Source organism: Nycticebus coucang, chromosome 12, assembly GCF_027406575.1.
Source record: "Nycticebus coucang isolate mNycCou1 chromosome 12, mNycCou1.pri, whole genome shotgun sequence".
Lineage (NCBI taxonomy): Eukaryota > Metazoa > Chordata > Mammalia > Primates > Lorisidae > Nycticebus > Nycticebus coucang.
In genome coordinates, this window is record NC_069791.1 from 53,862,696 (window position 1) to 53,878,172 (window position 15,477).

Genomic DNA, 15,477 nt, shown 5'->3' on the forward strand with positions numbered 1-15,477 from the left:
ATGATATTGGGATCGGGGTTCCTCCATGTCATTTCTCCACACATGCTCCAAGATGCCAGCTCAAGCTTCAGGCAGCACAATTGTGTCCCTGCAGTAGAAAGGCAAGGGACGAAGAAAGAAGCAGCCCCTCCTTCTGAGGACACCTCCTGAAAGTTGCGCAAAGTCCTTCTGTTCAGAGCCTATTGGGCAATGGCTGAGTCAAAGGGCTGCTCCCTGCTGCAAGGGAGGCTGGGAAGGGGAATCTCATTCCCAATGGCTGTGTGACCAAGTGAAAGTTGCAAACTGAGAGTTCCATGACTAAGAGGAAGGGAACAGTAGACACTGAACAACTTCCAGTTTCTTCCACCCTACCACTCTTTAAAAGGCGAAGAAGCACGTGTGCAAAGAGGCAAGATAATTTTCTTAAAGTCACATACTTTGGGAATGATGGGGTTGGGATTCTAGCCCAATCACACTTCTTTTTTTCTTTTTCTCTGAGACAGTCTCACTATGTCACCCTTGGTAGAGGGCGATGGTGTCACAGCTCACAGCAACCTCCAACTCTTGGGCTCAAGAGATTCTCTTGCCTCAGCCTCCCAAGTAGCTGGGACTACAGGCGCCCACCACAATGCCTGGCTATTTTTTTTTTTTTGTAGAGACAGAGTCCTACTTTATGGCCCTCGGTAGAGTGCCGTGGCCTCACACAGCTCACAGCAACCTCCAACTCCTGGGCGTAAGCGATTCTCTTGCCTCAGCCTCCCGAGTAGCTGGGACTACAGGCGCCCGCTACAACGCCCGGCTATTTTTTGGTTGCAGTTTGGCCGGGGCCGGGTTTGAACCCGCCACCCTTGGTATATGGGGCCGGCGCCTTACCCACTGAGCCACAGGCGCTGCCCTGGCTATTTTTTTTTTTGTTGTTGCAGTTGTCATTGTTGTTTAGCAGGCCCAGGCCAGGTTCAAACCCATCAGCCTCCGTGTATGTGGCTGGCACCGTAATCACTGTGCTAAAGGCACTGAGCCCCAACCACACTCTAAAACTTGCGCTATATCCACTGTATTTATAAGTAAAACAAGGTCTGGATCAAAACACATGAGACCACATGTAACAAGCATGCAGGGAAGTTTATTTACACTTGGGATATGAGTAGGCTGAAATCTAAAGAGATGTCAGCAGCATTAGGAAGGGAGTCAGTTCTTTTTATGGCAGGCTGAAGGATTTCTCACTGGTCTATAATTGGGCCAGTCCATTGCAGGGACGTGATGGCCTGCAGTGTGTCTCTCTTTTTCTTTTCTTTCTTTCTTTCTTTTTTTTTGAGACACAGTCCCACTCTTTCACCCTGGGTAGAGTGCTATGGTGTCATAGCTCACAGCAACCCAAACTCTTGGGCTCAAGCAATCCTCTTGTCTCAGCCTTCTGAGTAGTTGGGACTACAGGCTGCTGGCCACAACACCTGGTTAATTTCCTCAATTTTTAGTCTCTCTTATCTGAGTAATGACCACCTATAACAGAGTCTCACAGAATGGCTTTTTGGTTCAAGATGGGGTAGCTTGGGTGGCGCCTGTGGCTCAGTGAGTAGGGCGCTGGTCCCATATAACGAAGGTGGCGGCTTCAAACCCCGTCCCAGCCAAATTGCAACAAAAAAATAGCCAGGTGTTGTGGCAGGTGCTTGTAGTCCCAGCTACTCAGGAGGCTCAGGCAAGAGAATCGCCTAAGCCCAACAGCTGGGGGTTGCTGTGAGCTGTAATGCCATGGTACTCTACTGCGGGCGACAAAGTGATACTCTGTCTCAAAAAAAAAAAAAGAAGATGGGGTAGTTTGGCCAACCTAACATGTACTATGCAGCCTTCTAATCCCACTGTTAGGGAACAGGGTGGGGGAAGGATGGGGCAGGAACCACTTGGTCACTCCATCACTAGGACAACTGGTTCTCAAACTGTTTAGTCTCAGGACCCCTTTGCACTCTTAAAAATTACAAAAGACTTTAAAGAGGTCATGTTGATATGGGTTGTATCTTTTGATACTTACTGTATTAGATATTTTGTTTGTTTGTTTGTTTTTTGTAGAGACAGAGTCTCACTTTATGGCCCTCGGTAGAGTGCCGTGGCCTCACACAGCTCACAGCAACCTCCAACTCCTGGGGCTTAAGCGATCCTCTTGCCTCAGTTACTGTATTAGATATTTAAACTAGGAGACCTAAAGCATCTCTATGAATTCATTTAAAATAATAAACCCATTATATTTGTTTAATTCAAATAACATATTTTTAAAATAAAAATAGCTATGAATTTCAGACATATAGAATTTAGAGGGAAGAATGACATTGTTTTACAGTTTTGCAAATCCTTTTGACATCTGGTTTAAGAGAAATCATCTGGATCTCCTGATCCGCTTCTGCATTCAATGTGTTGCGATATCACATGTCATATAGCTTCTGGAAAACCCCACTGTGTACTCATGGAAGGACGAGAGGAAGAAGTGTAGATAACATGTCAGCGTTGTTATGGAAACAGTCTGGGCATAGTGGACCCTGAAAGGGTCTCCAGAATCCTAGGGGGATCCCTAGACCATGCTTTGAGAACCACTGACCTGGTAAATTCTTTCTTGTGCCTCAGTTTGCAAATCTGAAAGGCTGAATTTATCTAACTTTCTCTGAGATTTGTGTTCTTTGAAGATATCTTTAGGCCTCAGAAGGGCCCATCTGTGGTACTGTGTCTCAGGTGGTCTCTGGGACAACTTTATTTAGCGGGGCTGGGAAAGAAGTCAACTGTGGCCGAGGAGGTAGGGTTTGTGTCAACCTTTCCTTAAAGCAGGGAGATGGGCAGAGAATCTGTACAGGGCCTTCTGGAATTCTATGCACGTCAGCAACCTCTGGGCCTGGTGGGCAGTGAGAGCCAGACATGCCTAGCCTGGGCACCCGGACCGTCTCCTGCTGCTGTGCCCCACTCACCCACCACTGATGTGGGTGGCTGTGCCCAGTTATACAGGAAAGAGGGCCCCTGGAGACAGTTCTGGACAGCCTGAGTAAGTGAGCGAAGCCCATTCACCACACCCTATAGTGGGTAGAGTAACCTGGGGAAATGGGAGAAAGGTGCCTCAGGGTGTAACACATGCAGGGCCCGAGGGCACAGGCAGAAAATTAGAATTTATCCAAAGAGAGCTTGGTTAGGCTTGGAACATGGCAGAGGCCATAACTACCTGCTAAGAGAAGCTGAGACTACTAACCTACTAAAACAATGTCCCAGAGGGCAGCTGTACCTTTCCTGGCCGTCAGTTGGTGACACTGAGCTGAAGTCTCAGGATCTGGCTCCTGAGAGCCATAACAATTCCCTTTGTCCTCCTGCTTGGCTGTGGTCTCCCTCCTGTCCTGGGACCTAAGTTCCACATCCAGGCCCAGTTCAGGTGGCCTCCTTTCAGGAAGTGTCCCCTGGCATCACAGCTGCAGGTCTCTTCCCACTGCCATTGGCTGCTCCATTGGGAAGACATCAAATGGGACCAAGTCTTCAGGCTGTTATGTAGACATTCCCATGGAAACACCTGGTTCAGGTGGATTGGATGCCACTTAAGAACTGGAGAGAGGGAGTTACTCACGGCTGTGCTCATTACTATCGGCTTTGAGCGGGCACTCATTCCTGCTGTGCACCTTGGGAATATAGCTCCTGTCATTGAAAAGCTTACAGGGAGATGGAGGAGGTGGCCTCAGAAATGGATCATTTAGTACAAGAGTAGAGGCTCCCAGAAGGCTGTGGGAGCTCCTAACCCTGCAGGGTGGGGAGAACGGGAGCAGCTCAGAGAAGCCTTCCTGGGAAATGGCTCCTGGACTGAGGTGGGGAGTTAGCAGGGCCAGAAGAGGGGATGGGAAGAGGGGCAGGCTCCCCTCTTAGGTTGTGAGGGCTGGGACCTGGTCTGTTTGCTTTTTATGATATTCCTTGTGCCTGGTGTAGTGCCTAGAAATAGTAGATGTGAGACAAATGGAATCGAACATCAACAAACAACACACAAGCCACGTTCAGCGTGTGAGACGGGGAGCAGGCAGGGATGAGACTCATGATATAGGCTGGGGTCAGATCGTGGAGGGCCCGGCCTTGCTGCCTTCCTTCTAAGCTAGGACATTGCCCTGTAAGCAGGGGTGGGACATGCATAGTCAGATTTGCATTTTATATAGACTGGGACTCCCTGCTGGAGACTGAGAGGCTGATGCCTTGTTGAGTGACAATTTTGGTCACCACCTGCCTGCCAATCTCTGTCATGAGTCTGAGTGCACAAAACATCAACTCCATCTTGGACTTATTTCTGTGTCCTGTCTCAGGACCTGTCCTGGCATGGCAGGGGCAGGGGCAGGGAAGTTGGGAGCGGCAGAGACAGTTAAATATGCCACTGTGGTATAGCTGCAGGTGAGGGGAGTCCAGCTATGGGCGCCGGGTGGCCATGCAGAAGTCCTGCCCAACTCTAACAGACCAACTGCAGGTCAAGGCTGACCAGAGGAAAACTGGTGAACAAGGTGGGAAGAGAGATTTCCGTTTGTTTCTTTTCAGGAAGAAAGGAGCCAGATTTCAGGTATGTGTGGTGGAGGCCAAAGCAATTATTCTAAGAGCAGAGGCGGCTGTTTCTGCAGAAATTCACTCCCAGCCTGCAGGCAAATATCAGAAAACATGCTTGCTAAGCCTTCCTATAAGCCATTTAATACCTCAAGGGAGCTCCCAGGAAATGTGCTGGAGTACTTTTCTTATTTTTCCTTTGGGCAGGGAAAACTCTGACATGGCCCAGGGGAGACAGGCCCTGCTGGACTCTCACTGTGGCTCAGAGAGGGAAGGTGCCTGGACTCCTGGGCTTCTCCTTTCTCCTCCTGGGTGCTGTGTCCTGCCGGTGAGAATCCCTACTTCTTGGGCTCTGTGCTTGTGGGAGCTGGTGATGGGGTCCAAGAACTGCTCGGAGCCACTGCCCTATAGCTCAGGTGATGCTAGCAATCGCCAGAACCCCCGCCCCCCTTTTGAATTTTTCTTTATTTTCAAATTTTGGGTAGGGAAAGAAGTAGGCAGGAGCCTGGGCCTCTGGCCCTCTCTGGGACACCTTAGCTGCTCTCTGAGAGCTCAGCGACTCCCCTTCCTGAATGGCATTTTTGAGGGGGTAAGTGGCATAGCAAAATGGAAGAAATAGACACAGGCTTAGCTCCTTCTCTGAGCCCCACCCTGCCGGTGAGGTTGGAGGTTCTTAGACCCACCTATTGGAAAGAAGAGAGTTTCTTTTCTTCCCGCTAGAAAGAAACCCACTCCACTCCTGGGGATCGTGAAACTCCCAAATAGAAGATTCACAAAAGCAGCCACAGTGTTCGCCAAAGAGCACCTGACGATACCAGGGTGGGTGAAGATGTTGCCCCAGCAACCATTCCCTGGCACAGCCCCAGGAGATGGAGACCAGGGGAAAGGGACAAAGCGGTGCTTCCATTCTGTGGGGACCTGCTTTCTATTTTAGTGGGTAAGCCTAGTGAAAGGAAGGCCAGGGAAACAGATATCTCTGGTAGCCAGGAGACGGGAGATGATGATGGCAATGGTGATCTGGGACTCACCAATCACCCATTTAGGTAATTAGCCTTTTATATGTATTATTCCATTCAGTCTTCACTATGGTCCTACAGGTAGGAGCTGTTATTATTCCCACTGTTTAACAGAGGAGGAAGATCAGTTCAGCTGGTGTGTGAAGAGGCTGAACTGACTGGGGCTGGTGAGGTCCCAGTGAGGCCAAGGCAGGTCTGCCCACCCCTCCCACTCTTCCTGGTCTTTAGAAACCTCAGTTTCCCCTCATGTTAAAGGCTCAGGGTAGCTAATGAAAGCCCATACATAACCACTTGAGACCTAAGTGGGCCCAGGACCCACGGCCGTGGTCTTCATTCACTGGCAGCCCCAAGAGGTAGTGCAAGATTATTGTCATTCCCATTTTACTCGAGGACACCCTTCTCTGACCAGGTGAGGATTTGCCTAAGTCCTCAGTGCCAGTAAGTGGAAGTGCTGGTCTTTAGGCCTCAGCTTTTCACAGCCACACTGTGAGTGCTGGCCTGAGGGGAGGGAATTCAGCAAAATGAGATCATGCAAGGGCTGCTGCCGGTGGCTGCCTGCCGGCTTCTGAAGTTTAGCAGCCCCTGTGGGCAGCTGCTTTTCTAAGGTGCAAAGAGAACCAGTCACTCCCAGCTCTGTTTGGGCCAGCTGGGCCCTGGACCTCCCAACTGAGCAACCCAGGGGCTCCATGACCAGGCTGCAGTGGGACACTGCTCTGCTTGCCTGGCTCTGACGGTGGACTTTGTGCAGGACTCTGGAGGCAGGAAGCTGATTTCCCTAAGACCGCAGAATGTCCCTGGTGCTGCCAGAATGGGTCTGAAGACAGTGAACAGATGGGTCATATTTCTATTCCTCTGGGCTTTCTGTGGCGCCGCAAAAGAGGAGGCCCATGGGTTGGCTCCTGGCTCCCGGCTGCTGACTTACACTAGCTGGCTCTGGTGATCTTTTATATAATTTGAGCAGATTCAATTTCCCTCTCCTCAAAATCGGTAATTTCTTTCCTTTTTTTTACTGTCCCTTTCCAAACACTGGCTCCAGCTCATCCTTTAGGATTCAGCCCTTCCTTTTAGATATGCTTGTACTTTTTTCTCTTTAGCTGAAGATTGTAAGTCCTGTCCCTGTAAACACCTGTTTCCATTTGGGTACATGCACAAGTGTAAAAGAAGTTATACATGAATGAAATTATGGGGATCATTTATATCAATAATACCATGTTGTGTTAAGTCTAAGACATCATTGATTCTAAGATACATCCACGTTCCTTGTATTGTTCATAAAGAAAAAGTGGCCCCCAACTTTAGGGATATTAAACTGTGAAAATGATGCACATTTAGAATCATTAAAACACAGAATGTAGACATGTTTATAAGTAAAACATGTAAGAGTGTTTATCCTAAGGAGGCAGCCGGAGTGGTGAGTGACAACAGTTCCAAACCTGCCTCGTGCTGTTTGGGTGAGGGAATCAACAAAGTGGCAAAACCCAAGAAAACCCTTGCCTGACACAGTATGCCTGGGACATTTCGTATAATCCCAGCATGTTGTCACTGATGAGAACTAGTCCCATCTGGTCCCAGCAATCCTGGGACGTGGGGACTGTTTGAAAAAAATACATTACCACACCCCATCTCCGACCTACTGCATTCAAATCTCTGGGGGTCAGGCTCAGAAATTTCTACTTTATAAAAGCCCGTGCCCTCTGCCTCAGTTCTAGTGAGGAAGTCTAGGTCAGGGAGGGGAGGTGACCAGGCCAATGCAAACCCGATGCTGAGCAGCATTACTAGACTCAGGAGCCCCGGCCCAGCTCCAGGGTCAGTGCTCCTCCCTTCTCTCTCCTCTTTGCTCAGCGGCCTGAGACTGTGTCTCCAGGGCTCAATCCAGGGTGTAACCTTAGTCTTGGCCCTTTCCCCCCGGTGTGAGTTCGGCTCTTCCCTGATAAATTTAACACATACTGATAAGCACCTACTGGGTGTGGGGCATGGTCCCAGGTCCTGAGGAAGCCTCCTTATTTCCCGGCTGGGCTGAGCCTCCTCAGCACTCTCTCAGGGAGACACTGCACAGTCGCTCTACGGTGGCCACGCCACCTTGTGTGGCCCTGGCTGAGGGTGCCTCTTCCCTCAGGGCCTGTGGGAGCAGTGCCAGCTGCTGAAGACCACCTCGGCATTCACCCGCTGCCACCCTCTGGTGGACCCTGAGCCCTTCCTGGCCTCGTGTGACAAGACTGTGTGCACCTGTTCTCAGGGGCCACAGTGCCTGTGCCCCACCTTCCTGGAGTATGCCCGGAACTGTGCCCAGGAGGGGATGGTGTTGTATAGCTGGACTGACCACAGCATGTGCCGTAAGTTCCCTCCATGTTGGGCGGGGGGAGTCTGTCCTGGCTGGTGTCACTCAGGGTGCTTTGGGGCTGTGTCATGAGTATGCATATCCCTAGACCCACTTCCTAAATGACTTCTGACCTCGCCACCTGGTCTAGGAGTCCCTTTCCTGAGCAGACCTTCTGAAGGCTCCAAGTCCTGCCCCTGCCTCTGTTCTTGTGCCATGCGTCCCCTGACACACCTGGCTCCCCTCAGGAAACCCATCCCTCATCTCAGGGACTCACAGAATGTTCTCTGCTGCCAACTGAAATCCTGGCAGTGGCGATTTCGGTTTATATCTTCATGGTCTGCCTGTCTGAATTGACGAAGAGCAGGGAGCTTCCCTGACTATGGGTGCCATGATCTTTGAGGGACCGAAAGGCTTTTATTAAGTTCCTCCCTTTTATTGAATCAGCGTCCTCACCCCCAGTCTCAATACTCACTGTTCTTTCTAATTCGCCTCATGGGGCCACATTTTTCTTCTAATCTCATTGGGTCCCTAGTCATTGCCACTGTTCCCAGATTATTATAATTAAGTGGGGGGGCTTCTCCAGTTACCTCATGAGGAGCCTCCTCTTTCCTCAGAACTCCCAGTGATGCAAAGCCATGTAGATGCTCTGTGATAATTACACAGATCATACAGACTGTAGAGAAAGAGGAGGCACCCACCTCTTTGTCCTGCACACATGTGTTTCAGTGTGTGGTAGACTGCAGACCTGGGAGAAGGGGTTTGGAGCAATTGTTTGGCATCAGGAACCCAGAAAAGTGCACTGTGTCTCCTGGTCCTTCAGTCTGTGGGTGTCAGTCAGCCACAGAGTAGAGAGACAGAGAGGAAGACAGCCAGTCCTTGCCTGGGAGGAGCTGGGTCCAGTGGGGAGCACAGAGAAATCCCAGGTGGTAAGGCTGTGAAGACAGCCCTGCAGCAAAGTGGGAACAATACAGAGTCAGCATGCGGGCAAAGTGTGCATGAACTGAGAGTGCGCTGTGCTGGGTGGGGCATTTGGTTGGAGTCAATTTCATAGGCAAGAGGAACCTTCTGAGGAGGGATGTGAGGGAGGACACTTGTGCCTCCTTGCTTGGTGTTAGGAGGACACCCCTTTGCAGCCTAAAGTTTGGTGTCACCCTGAAATGGTGCAAAAGAACCAGAAGATGTGATGGAAGGGAGGAGGTGTAGTCCTAGATGCCCTGATAGGTCTTAGCCAGGGACTTATAAGGCAGAGGAAGTTCTTGGGAGGGGGTTTGTCGAGGAGAAGTATGTGGGACGCTGGGGCTGAGATGGCCACCGGAACCCTGAAGATAGGGGGCAAAAGAGGCTCTGAGCATGGCGTGGCTTATCAGATGTCACATTGGTGGGGACCTGCTCTTGGGAGACGCTTTGGTTTTCCCTTTCAGGCCCAGCATGTCCTCCTGGCATGGAATACAAGGAGTGTATGTCCCCCTGCACCAGGACCTGCCAGAGTCTGCACATCAATGAAGTGTGTCAGGAGCAATGTGTGGACGGCTGCAGCTGCCCTGGTAATAAACTTCCCACTTTATTTATAAGTCCAAGACCTTGCCAGTGCCCTTGGCTTTGGGAAGTGAGATGAAGGCCACTTGTGTTTATTCCCCATTGCTGAAATGAGAGGCCTTTTTATTTAGTTTTTAAAAGTCTTTGTACAGTGTGATCAGGATTGAGCTGGTCTTTATTTTTAATTTATGTTTTCCTGTTGTACTGTATCCATGAAAGCACTGTGTCCAGGCAAGCAGGAGGATGGTCTGGGCCCCAATAGTGACTTTGTTTGGGAGCCTGTGGCCTGATCTGAACTACAGTTTGGTTTTCTCAGTTAGGTGTCAGGGAACCGGTCTGGGAGAAAGATTTTTGAAAAGTTTCCTGGATTTGTCATGTGAGCTTAGCTGAAAAAGGGCTTTGCACTGGAAAGTGCAAGAGAGACTTTGTGAGCCTTGATGAAAAACTCTGTTTGACTATTGAGAGTGCATTCTGCATGTTTTGACTCAGAACTTGTCTCCTAGAAGACCCTGAGCAAAAACTCTTGATTCTGTTTCTTTTTTTTTTTTATTGTTGGGGATTCATTGAGGGTACAATAAGCCAGGTTACACTGATTGCAATTGTTAGGTAAAGTCCCTCTTGCAATCATGTCTTGCCCCCATAAAGTGTGACACACACCAAGGCCCCACCCTCTTCCCTCTGTCCCTCTTTCTGCTTTCCCCCCCTAATAACCTTAATTGTCATTAATTGTCCTCATATCAAAATTGAGTACATAGGATTCATGCTTCTCCATTCTTGTGATGCTTTACTAAGAATAAGGTCTTCCACTTCCATCCAGGTTAATACGAAGGATGTAAAGTCTCCATTTTTTTTAACGGCTGAATAGTATTCCATGGTATACATATACCACAGCTTGTTAATCCATTCCTGGGTTGGTGGGCATTTAGGCTGTTTCCACATTTTGGCGATTGTAAATTGAGCTGCAATAAACAGTCTAGTACAAGTGTCCTTATGATAAAAGGATTTCTTTCCTCTGGGTAGATGCCCAGTAATGGGATTGCAGGATCAAATGGGAGGTCTAGCTTGAGTGCTTTGAGGATTCTCCATACATCCTTCCAGAAAGGTTGTAGTAGTTTGCAGTCCCACCAGCAATGTAAAAGTGTTCCCTTCTCTCCACATCCACGCCAGCATCTGCAGTTTTGAGATTTTGTGATGTGGGCCATTCTCACTGGGGTTAGATGATATCTCAGGGTTGTTTTGATTTGCATTTCTCTAATATATAGAGATGATGAACATTTTTTCATGTGTTTGTTAGCCATTCGTCTGTCATCTTTAGAGAAAGTTCTATTCATGTCTCTTGCCCATTGATTCTGTTTCTTTATCTGGAGAAAGAAAGAGGAGACTAGTCATCCTCTTTTCCCCTGTTGCATTATCAATGTGAAAAATAAACATCGCAGAACATGTTCTTTGAGCTTCCTAGAAAAAGCTTGGAGCTGATGATCCCCTAAGGGATGCCACAGTGGTGAGATGACTAATGATGATGACAATGTTGAGGTCTTTGCTTTGATGTCCTTGAACCCAGAGGGACAGCTCCTTGATGAAGGCCGCTGCGTGGAGAGCACCGAGTGCTCCTGTGTGCACTCCGGGAAGCACTACCCTCCAGGCGCCTCTCTCTCCCAAGACTGCAACACCTGGTAATTGGGCTGCACAGCATGGCCTGGGAGAGCTGCCCAGGGGGTTGGATGTGGGGGAGCTGGGGTGGTAGGGCAGTGGCAGGTGGCACAGCATCTTGCCTGGGCTGAGGGAGAAGAGACAGAGATGGGGGAGGGGGGTTTCAGGGGTAGGGGATGGATGTGGCTGGCATTGAGGGGGACCAAAGATTAAATGACAGATAAGCCTAGAAGAGGGGGCCCTCAGAGAGGGCAGTATCCTGTACACACACATCTCTAGCTGTCCCTCCACACTATGCTTTGATGAATGACCCTGTCCCTGTGAAGAGGGACCGTATAGCAGCCAGTACACAGCGTGCAGGTCCTTCTCTCCTTAAATCTCTCTTTTTTTTTTTTTGTAGAGACAGAGTCTCACTTTATGGCCCTCGGTAGAGTGCCGTGGCCTCACACAGCTCACAGCAACCTCCAACTCCTGGGCTTAAGCAATTCTCTTTCCTCAGCCTCCCGAGTAGCTGGGACTATAGGCCCCCGCCACAATGCCTGGCTATGTTTTGGTTGCAGTTTGGCCGGGGCCGGGTTTGAACCCGCCACCCTCGGTATATGGGGCCGGCACCTTACCGACTGAGCCACAGGCGCCGCCCTCTCTCCTTAAATCTCTTAACATGCTAGGTGGTAGGAAGTGGCAGTGGCCTCCATGACTCCCTGCAGTTGGCCAGGCCCAACCTAGTTCTGTCCCTGCTTAGCTCCCGTCCCCTCAAAGGGCTCCTCTGGATGTTGCCTCTGGCTGGCTGTGCCTGTCCCTCTGGCCTGCAGGCTGCCTGCTTGGTGTCTTTCCCTGTGTGGCAGCCTTTGGCACTGGCTGGGCCCCTAGGGTCTCAGTCGGCTGCCTGACGTGGCATGGGCTGGTGCTCTCTTGCTCTCTGCCACCAGCTGTGCATGGATTTCTTCATACCTGGGTAGGTTTTCAGGGACATCAGATACCCTATGTTTTCTTTCTCTGCGTTTCTTCCCCTTGGCAGTGTCCCCAAGATTCCTTTGTGGCCAAAGCCCTGCCTGGTACAACTTTAACTTCATGAAGATTCCTCCAGCATCAGCTCCTGTCTCCCTCCAGATTTCGGGAGCTGTGTTAACTGTGCTGAGCTCTAAATGCTTTCATGTCACTTGTGTTTGCAGAGCTGCCAATGACTTGTGCTTCTTCCCCCAACAGCATTTGCCGAAATAGCGAGTGGATCTGCAGCAACGAAGAGTGCCCGGGTAGGTGCCCCTCCCCCTCCCCTCCTGCCTTCTCTTAATGGAGAGGCATCTTCTGTCTTACCAGACGGTGGAGGGCCACACCTCAAGGTAATGAGAAATTGTCCCCGCTGCACAGGTCGGACACAACCATCTGACCACAGGTTTGGTTTCAGATACCAGCTGTGCTGACCCAATCCCAGGGCAGCCAGGCAGGGCATAGCTCTGGGGAGCCCTGCTCTGGCTGAAAGGGAACAGTGCACCTGGGCTCAGGCTTTGTTGCCCTTTCCTCATCACCTGTTTGCTCAAAGGATTAAGTATGACCTGTACGGTCATGACCGACTAAACAAAGAGGATACAAATTCTTCGGAAAATTAAGAGGAAGAAGGGCTGGCCTGGTAATTCTTTAGGCTTGAAGGGAGAGTTTCAGTGGAATTTTCTAGAATGTTTGATATGAAGACCATGGCACAGTCCAAGAGCTAAGAGAACCAGGTCTCCATACGACTCCCCTGCTCTGTTCTCACCTGGAAAATCTGTTTAGGAAAATTGTTTTACAATCTCTGCCCTTTGCTTTCCTTTCTGTTGGGCCCCAACTCTATTCTGTTTACTGCAAACTGTGCCCATTCAGAGCTCCCTTTGCCTCACCTGCAATGACCCTCATCTTTCCCTTTGTTGTCTCTCGCGTGATGTTTTCTAGGTGCTGGGCGCTGTGCTAAGCACTTTATATATATTATCCGTTATAGCCTCTGAGGCAGGTATAATTTATTCTCCTTTTATAAAGAGGAAACAGACCCAGAGAGGTTAAGTCACTTGCCCAAAGTCACACAGCTGCTAAGAGGCAGAGCCAGGACTCAGACTCATGACTGCCTAATTTCTACCTTTTCTCTCCTTCCTAGTCCCAGTCCCAGACTTCGGTGGGCCAGGAAGGGGATGAGTTTGGATACCTGAGATCAGATTTAAGCTCTGTGATCTAAAGGCTTTAGGGTCACTCAGGACCTTATCCAGTGCCCTTTACACTGGAAAAATCCTGAAGTAGGTGGACAGTGGGCACTACAGCTAGGGCACTTAGTCTTGCCTGGGGATGGCCAACTAGCCAGCTAGGTTATCCTTTGTCCAATCCTTAAAGAAATCAAGAAGGATAAAAGATGACTCTTGAAGGAGATATCTATTCTACCTGTTAACATAATCACCCCATGTGAAAGACTCCAGGAGCCCTTTGAAGGACATATGAGTTGCTGTAATTAAAGTGAAAAAACTTTTTCTTTTTTTTTTTGAGACAGAGCCTCAAGCTGTTGCCCTGGGTAGAGTGCCGTGGTATCACAGCTCACAGCAACCTCAAACTCCTGGGCTCAAGCGAATATCCTGTCTCCACCTCCCAAGTAGCTGGGACTACAGGTGCCCACCACAATGCTCGGCTATTTTTTGGTTGCAGCTGTCATTGTTGTTTGGCGGGCCCGGGCTGGATTCGAACCCGCCAGCTCAGGTTTATGTGGCTGGCACATTAGCCGCTTGAGCCACAGGCGCCGAGCCATAAGGAGAAACAGTTTTTTTTTTTTTTTTTTTCTTTTTTTGCGGTTTTTGGCCGGGGCTGGGTTTGAACCCGCCACCTCCAGCATATGGGTCCAGCGCCCTACTCCGTTGAGCCACAGGCGCCACCCATGAAAAAACTTTTAATATTGAAATAATAAGCATTATTGTATAAGATATGTGAGCCACAGTAGATGGAATTAGGAATTCAGTTTATTGTGTTTGTTCAGACTGACTACTACATATCAGATTAGGAAGTCTTAACAACCACCAACTGTAGGGAGGGTTTCCATCCATCATCCTTCTGGCCTTCCATTCATCCGAGCACTGTTTGAATACCCACTATGTACATGATGGACTGCTTGAGGCAGATAGGTCTTCAATCCAAAATCTAGATGATGACTTTGGTGAGGATGCAAGATGTTCTCTTGATACCTTGATGGCAAGATAGCCAGTTCCAATTCTGTCTATTGAATAGGTTGATATTTTGCTAACAAATGCAATTAAAAGGGTGTCCAACCTTTTTTTCCCTCCACTGTACATTGGAAGAAATAAAGTCTTCTTGGGCCACACATTAAATACACAAACACCAATGAAAGTTGAGCAAAACAAAGGTCTGTGCACAATTTGCATGACATCTGATACTGATTATTTGAAGACAGGCCTTAAATAATCCACATGCAGCCCAAGGGCCACGGGTTGGGCTCCCTGCATGTCTAAGCTTTTCTCTGCATTCTCAAAGTCCCAGCTCTGACCTTTCCCTTGTTCTGGAGTTTGGTTGACCACTGCCTCCTTGCCCATCTCCATCCATGGTGCCTGGGCATATTTCTACACCTTGCCTCATGAATCAGCAGGCTGCGAGGCTGCCTTGTGTTCCCAGTGTGATGACTTCAGGTAGAGCTTCTAATGGAAAGAATATACGGGAAGGTTCTGGAAGGGGATATGCTTGGTTCTGCCTATAAAGCAAAGAGCAGGCTGGGGGTTCTCTGCAGACCCTAAAGTAGTATACATTGTGAATCTCAGGAATAGAGAAGTGGGTTTTGATTCCTTGGAATAAGGCGAATGTGTACTACTTATCTATTGCTATGTAACAAATTATCCCCAAACCAAGCAGCTTAAAGCAACAAACATTGTCTCACAGGTTCTGTATATCAAGAATTTAGGGACTGGCCAGGTGCAGTGGCTCATCCTAGCACTCTAGGAGGCCAAGGCAGGTGGATTGCTTGAGCTCATGAGTTTGAGACCACCCTGAGCAAAAGTGAGACCCCATCTCTACTAAAAATAGAAAAACTGAGGCAAGAGGATCACTTGAGCCTGAGTTGGAGCTTGCTGAGAGCAATGATGCCACAGCACTCTACCCAGGGTGACAGCTTGAGACTCTGTCTCAAAAAAAAAAAAAAAAAGAAAGAAAGAAGAAGAATTGGGGGATGGCTTAGCTGGGTGCCTGGCCCAAGAGCTCTTCTAAAGCTACAGTCAAGCTATTACCTGGGGCTCTAGTCTCATCTGCAGGCTTGACTGAGGAGGGAGGAGGATGACTTTGGAGCTCATGGATGTGTTGGTGGCAGACACTTCTGCCTTTCCATGTGGATTTCTCCCTGGGGCTGCTTTGTGACATGACAACTGGCTTTCCTTGGGCAAGTGACCGCAGAGTGAATAAGAGTCAGAAGCCACAGTCTTTTAAAAA

General features: G+C 49.2%; 1 protein-coding gene across 2 annotated transcripts in view; it reads left to right on the top strand.

Annotated features, from left to right (window-relative positions):
* Nucleotides 1–15,477, top strand: part of VWF (von Willebrand factor) — a 167,687-nt gene that overhangs the window by 30,396 nt on the left and 121,814 nt on the right. For both annotated transcript variants that reach the window (XM_053554967.1, XM_053554968.1), the window contains 4 exons: nt 7,648–7,864; nt 9,273–9,395; nt 10,949–11,060; nt 12,244–12,290. In XM_053554967.1, the coding sequence (XP_053410942.1) occupies nt 7,648–7,864; nt 9,273–9,395; nt 10,949–11,060; nt 12,244–12,290 (499 nt within the window). The remainder of the gene's footprint in view (nt 1–7,647; nt 7,865–9,272; nt 9,396–10,948; nt 11,061–12,243; nt 12,291–15,477) is intronic.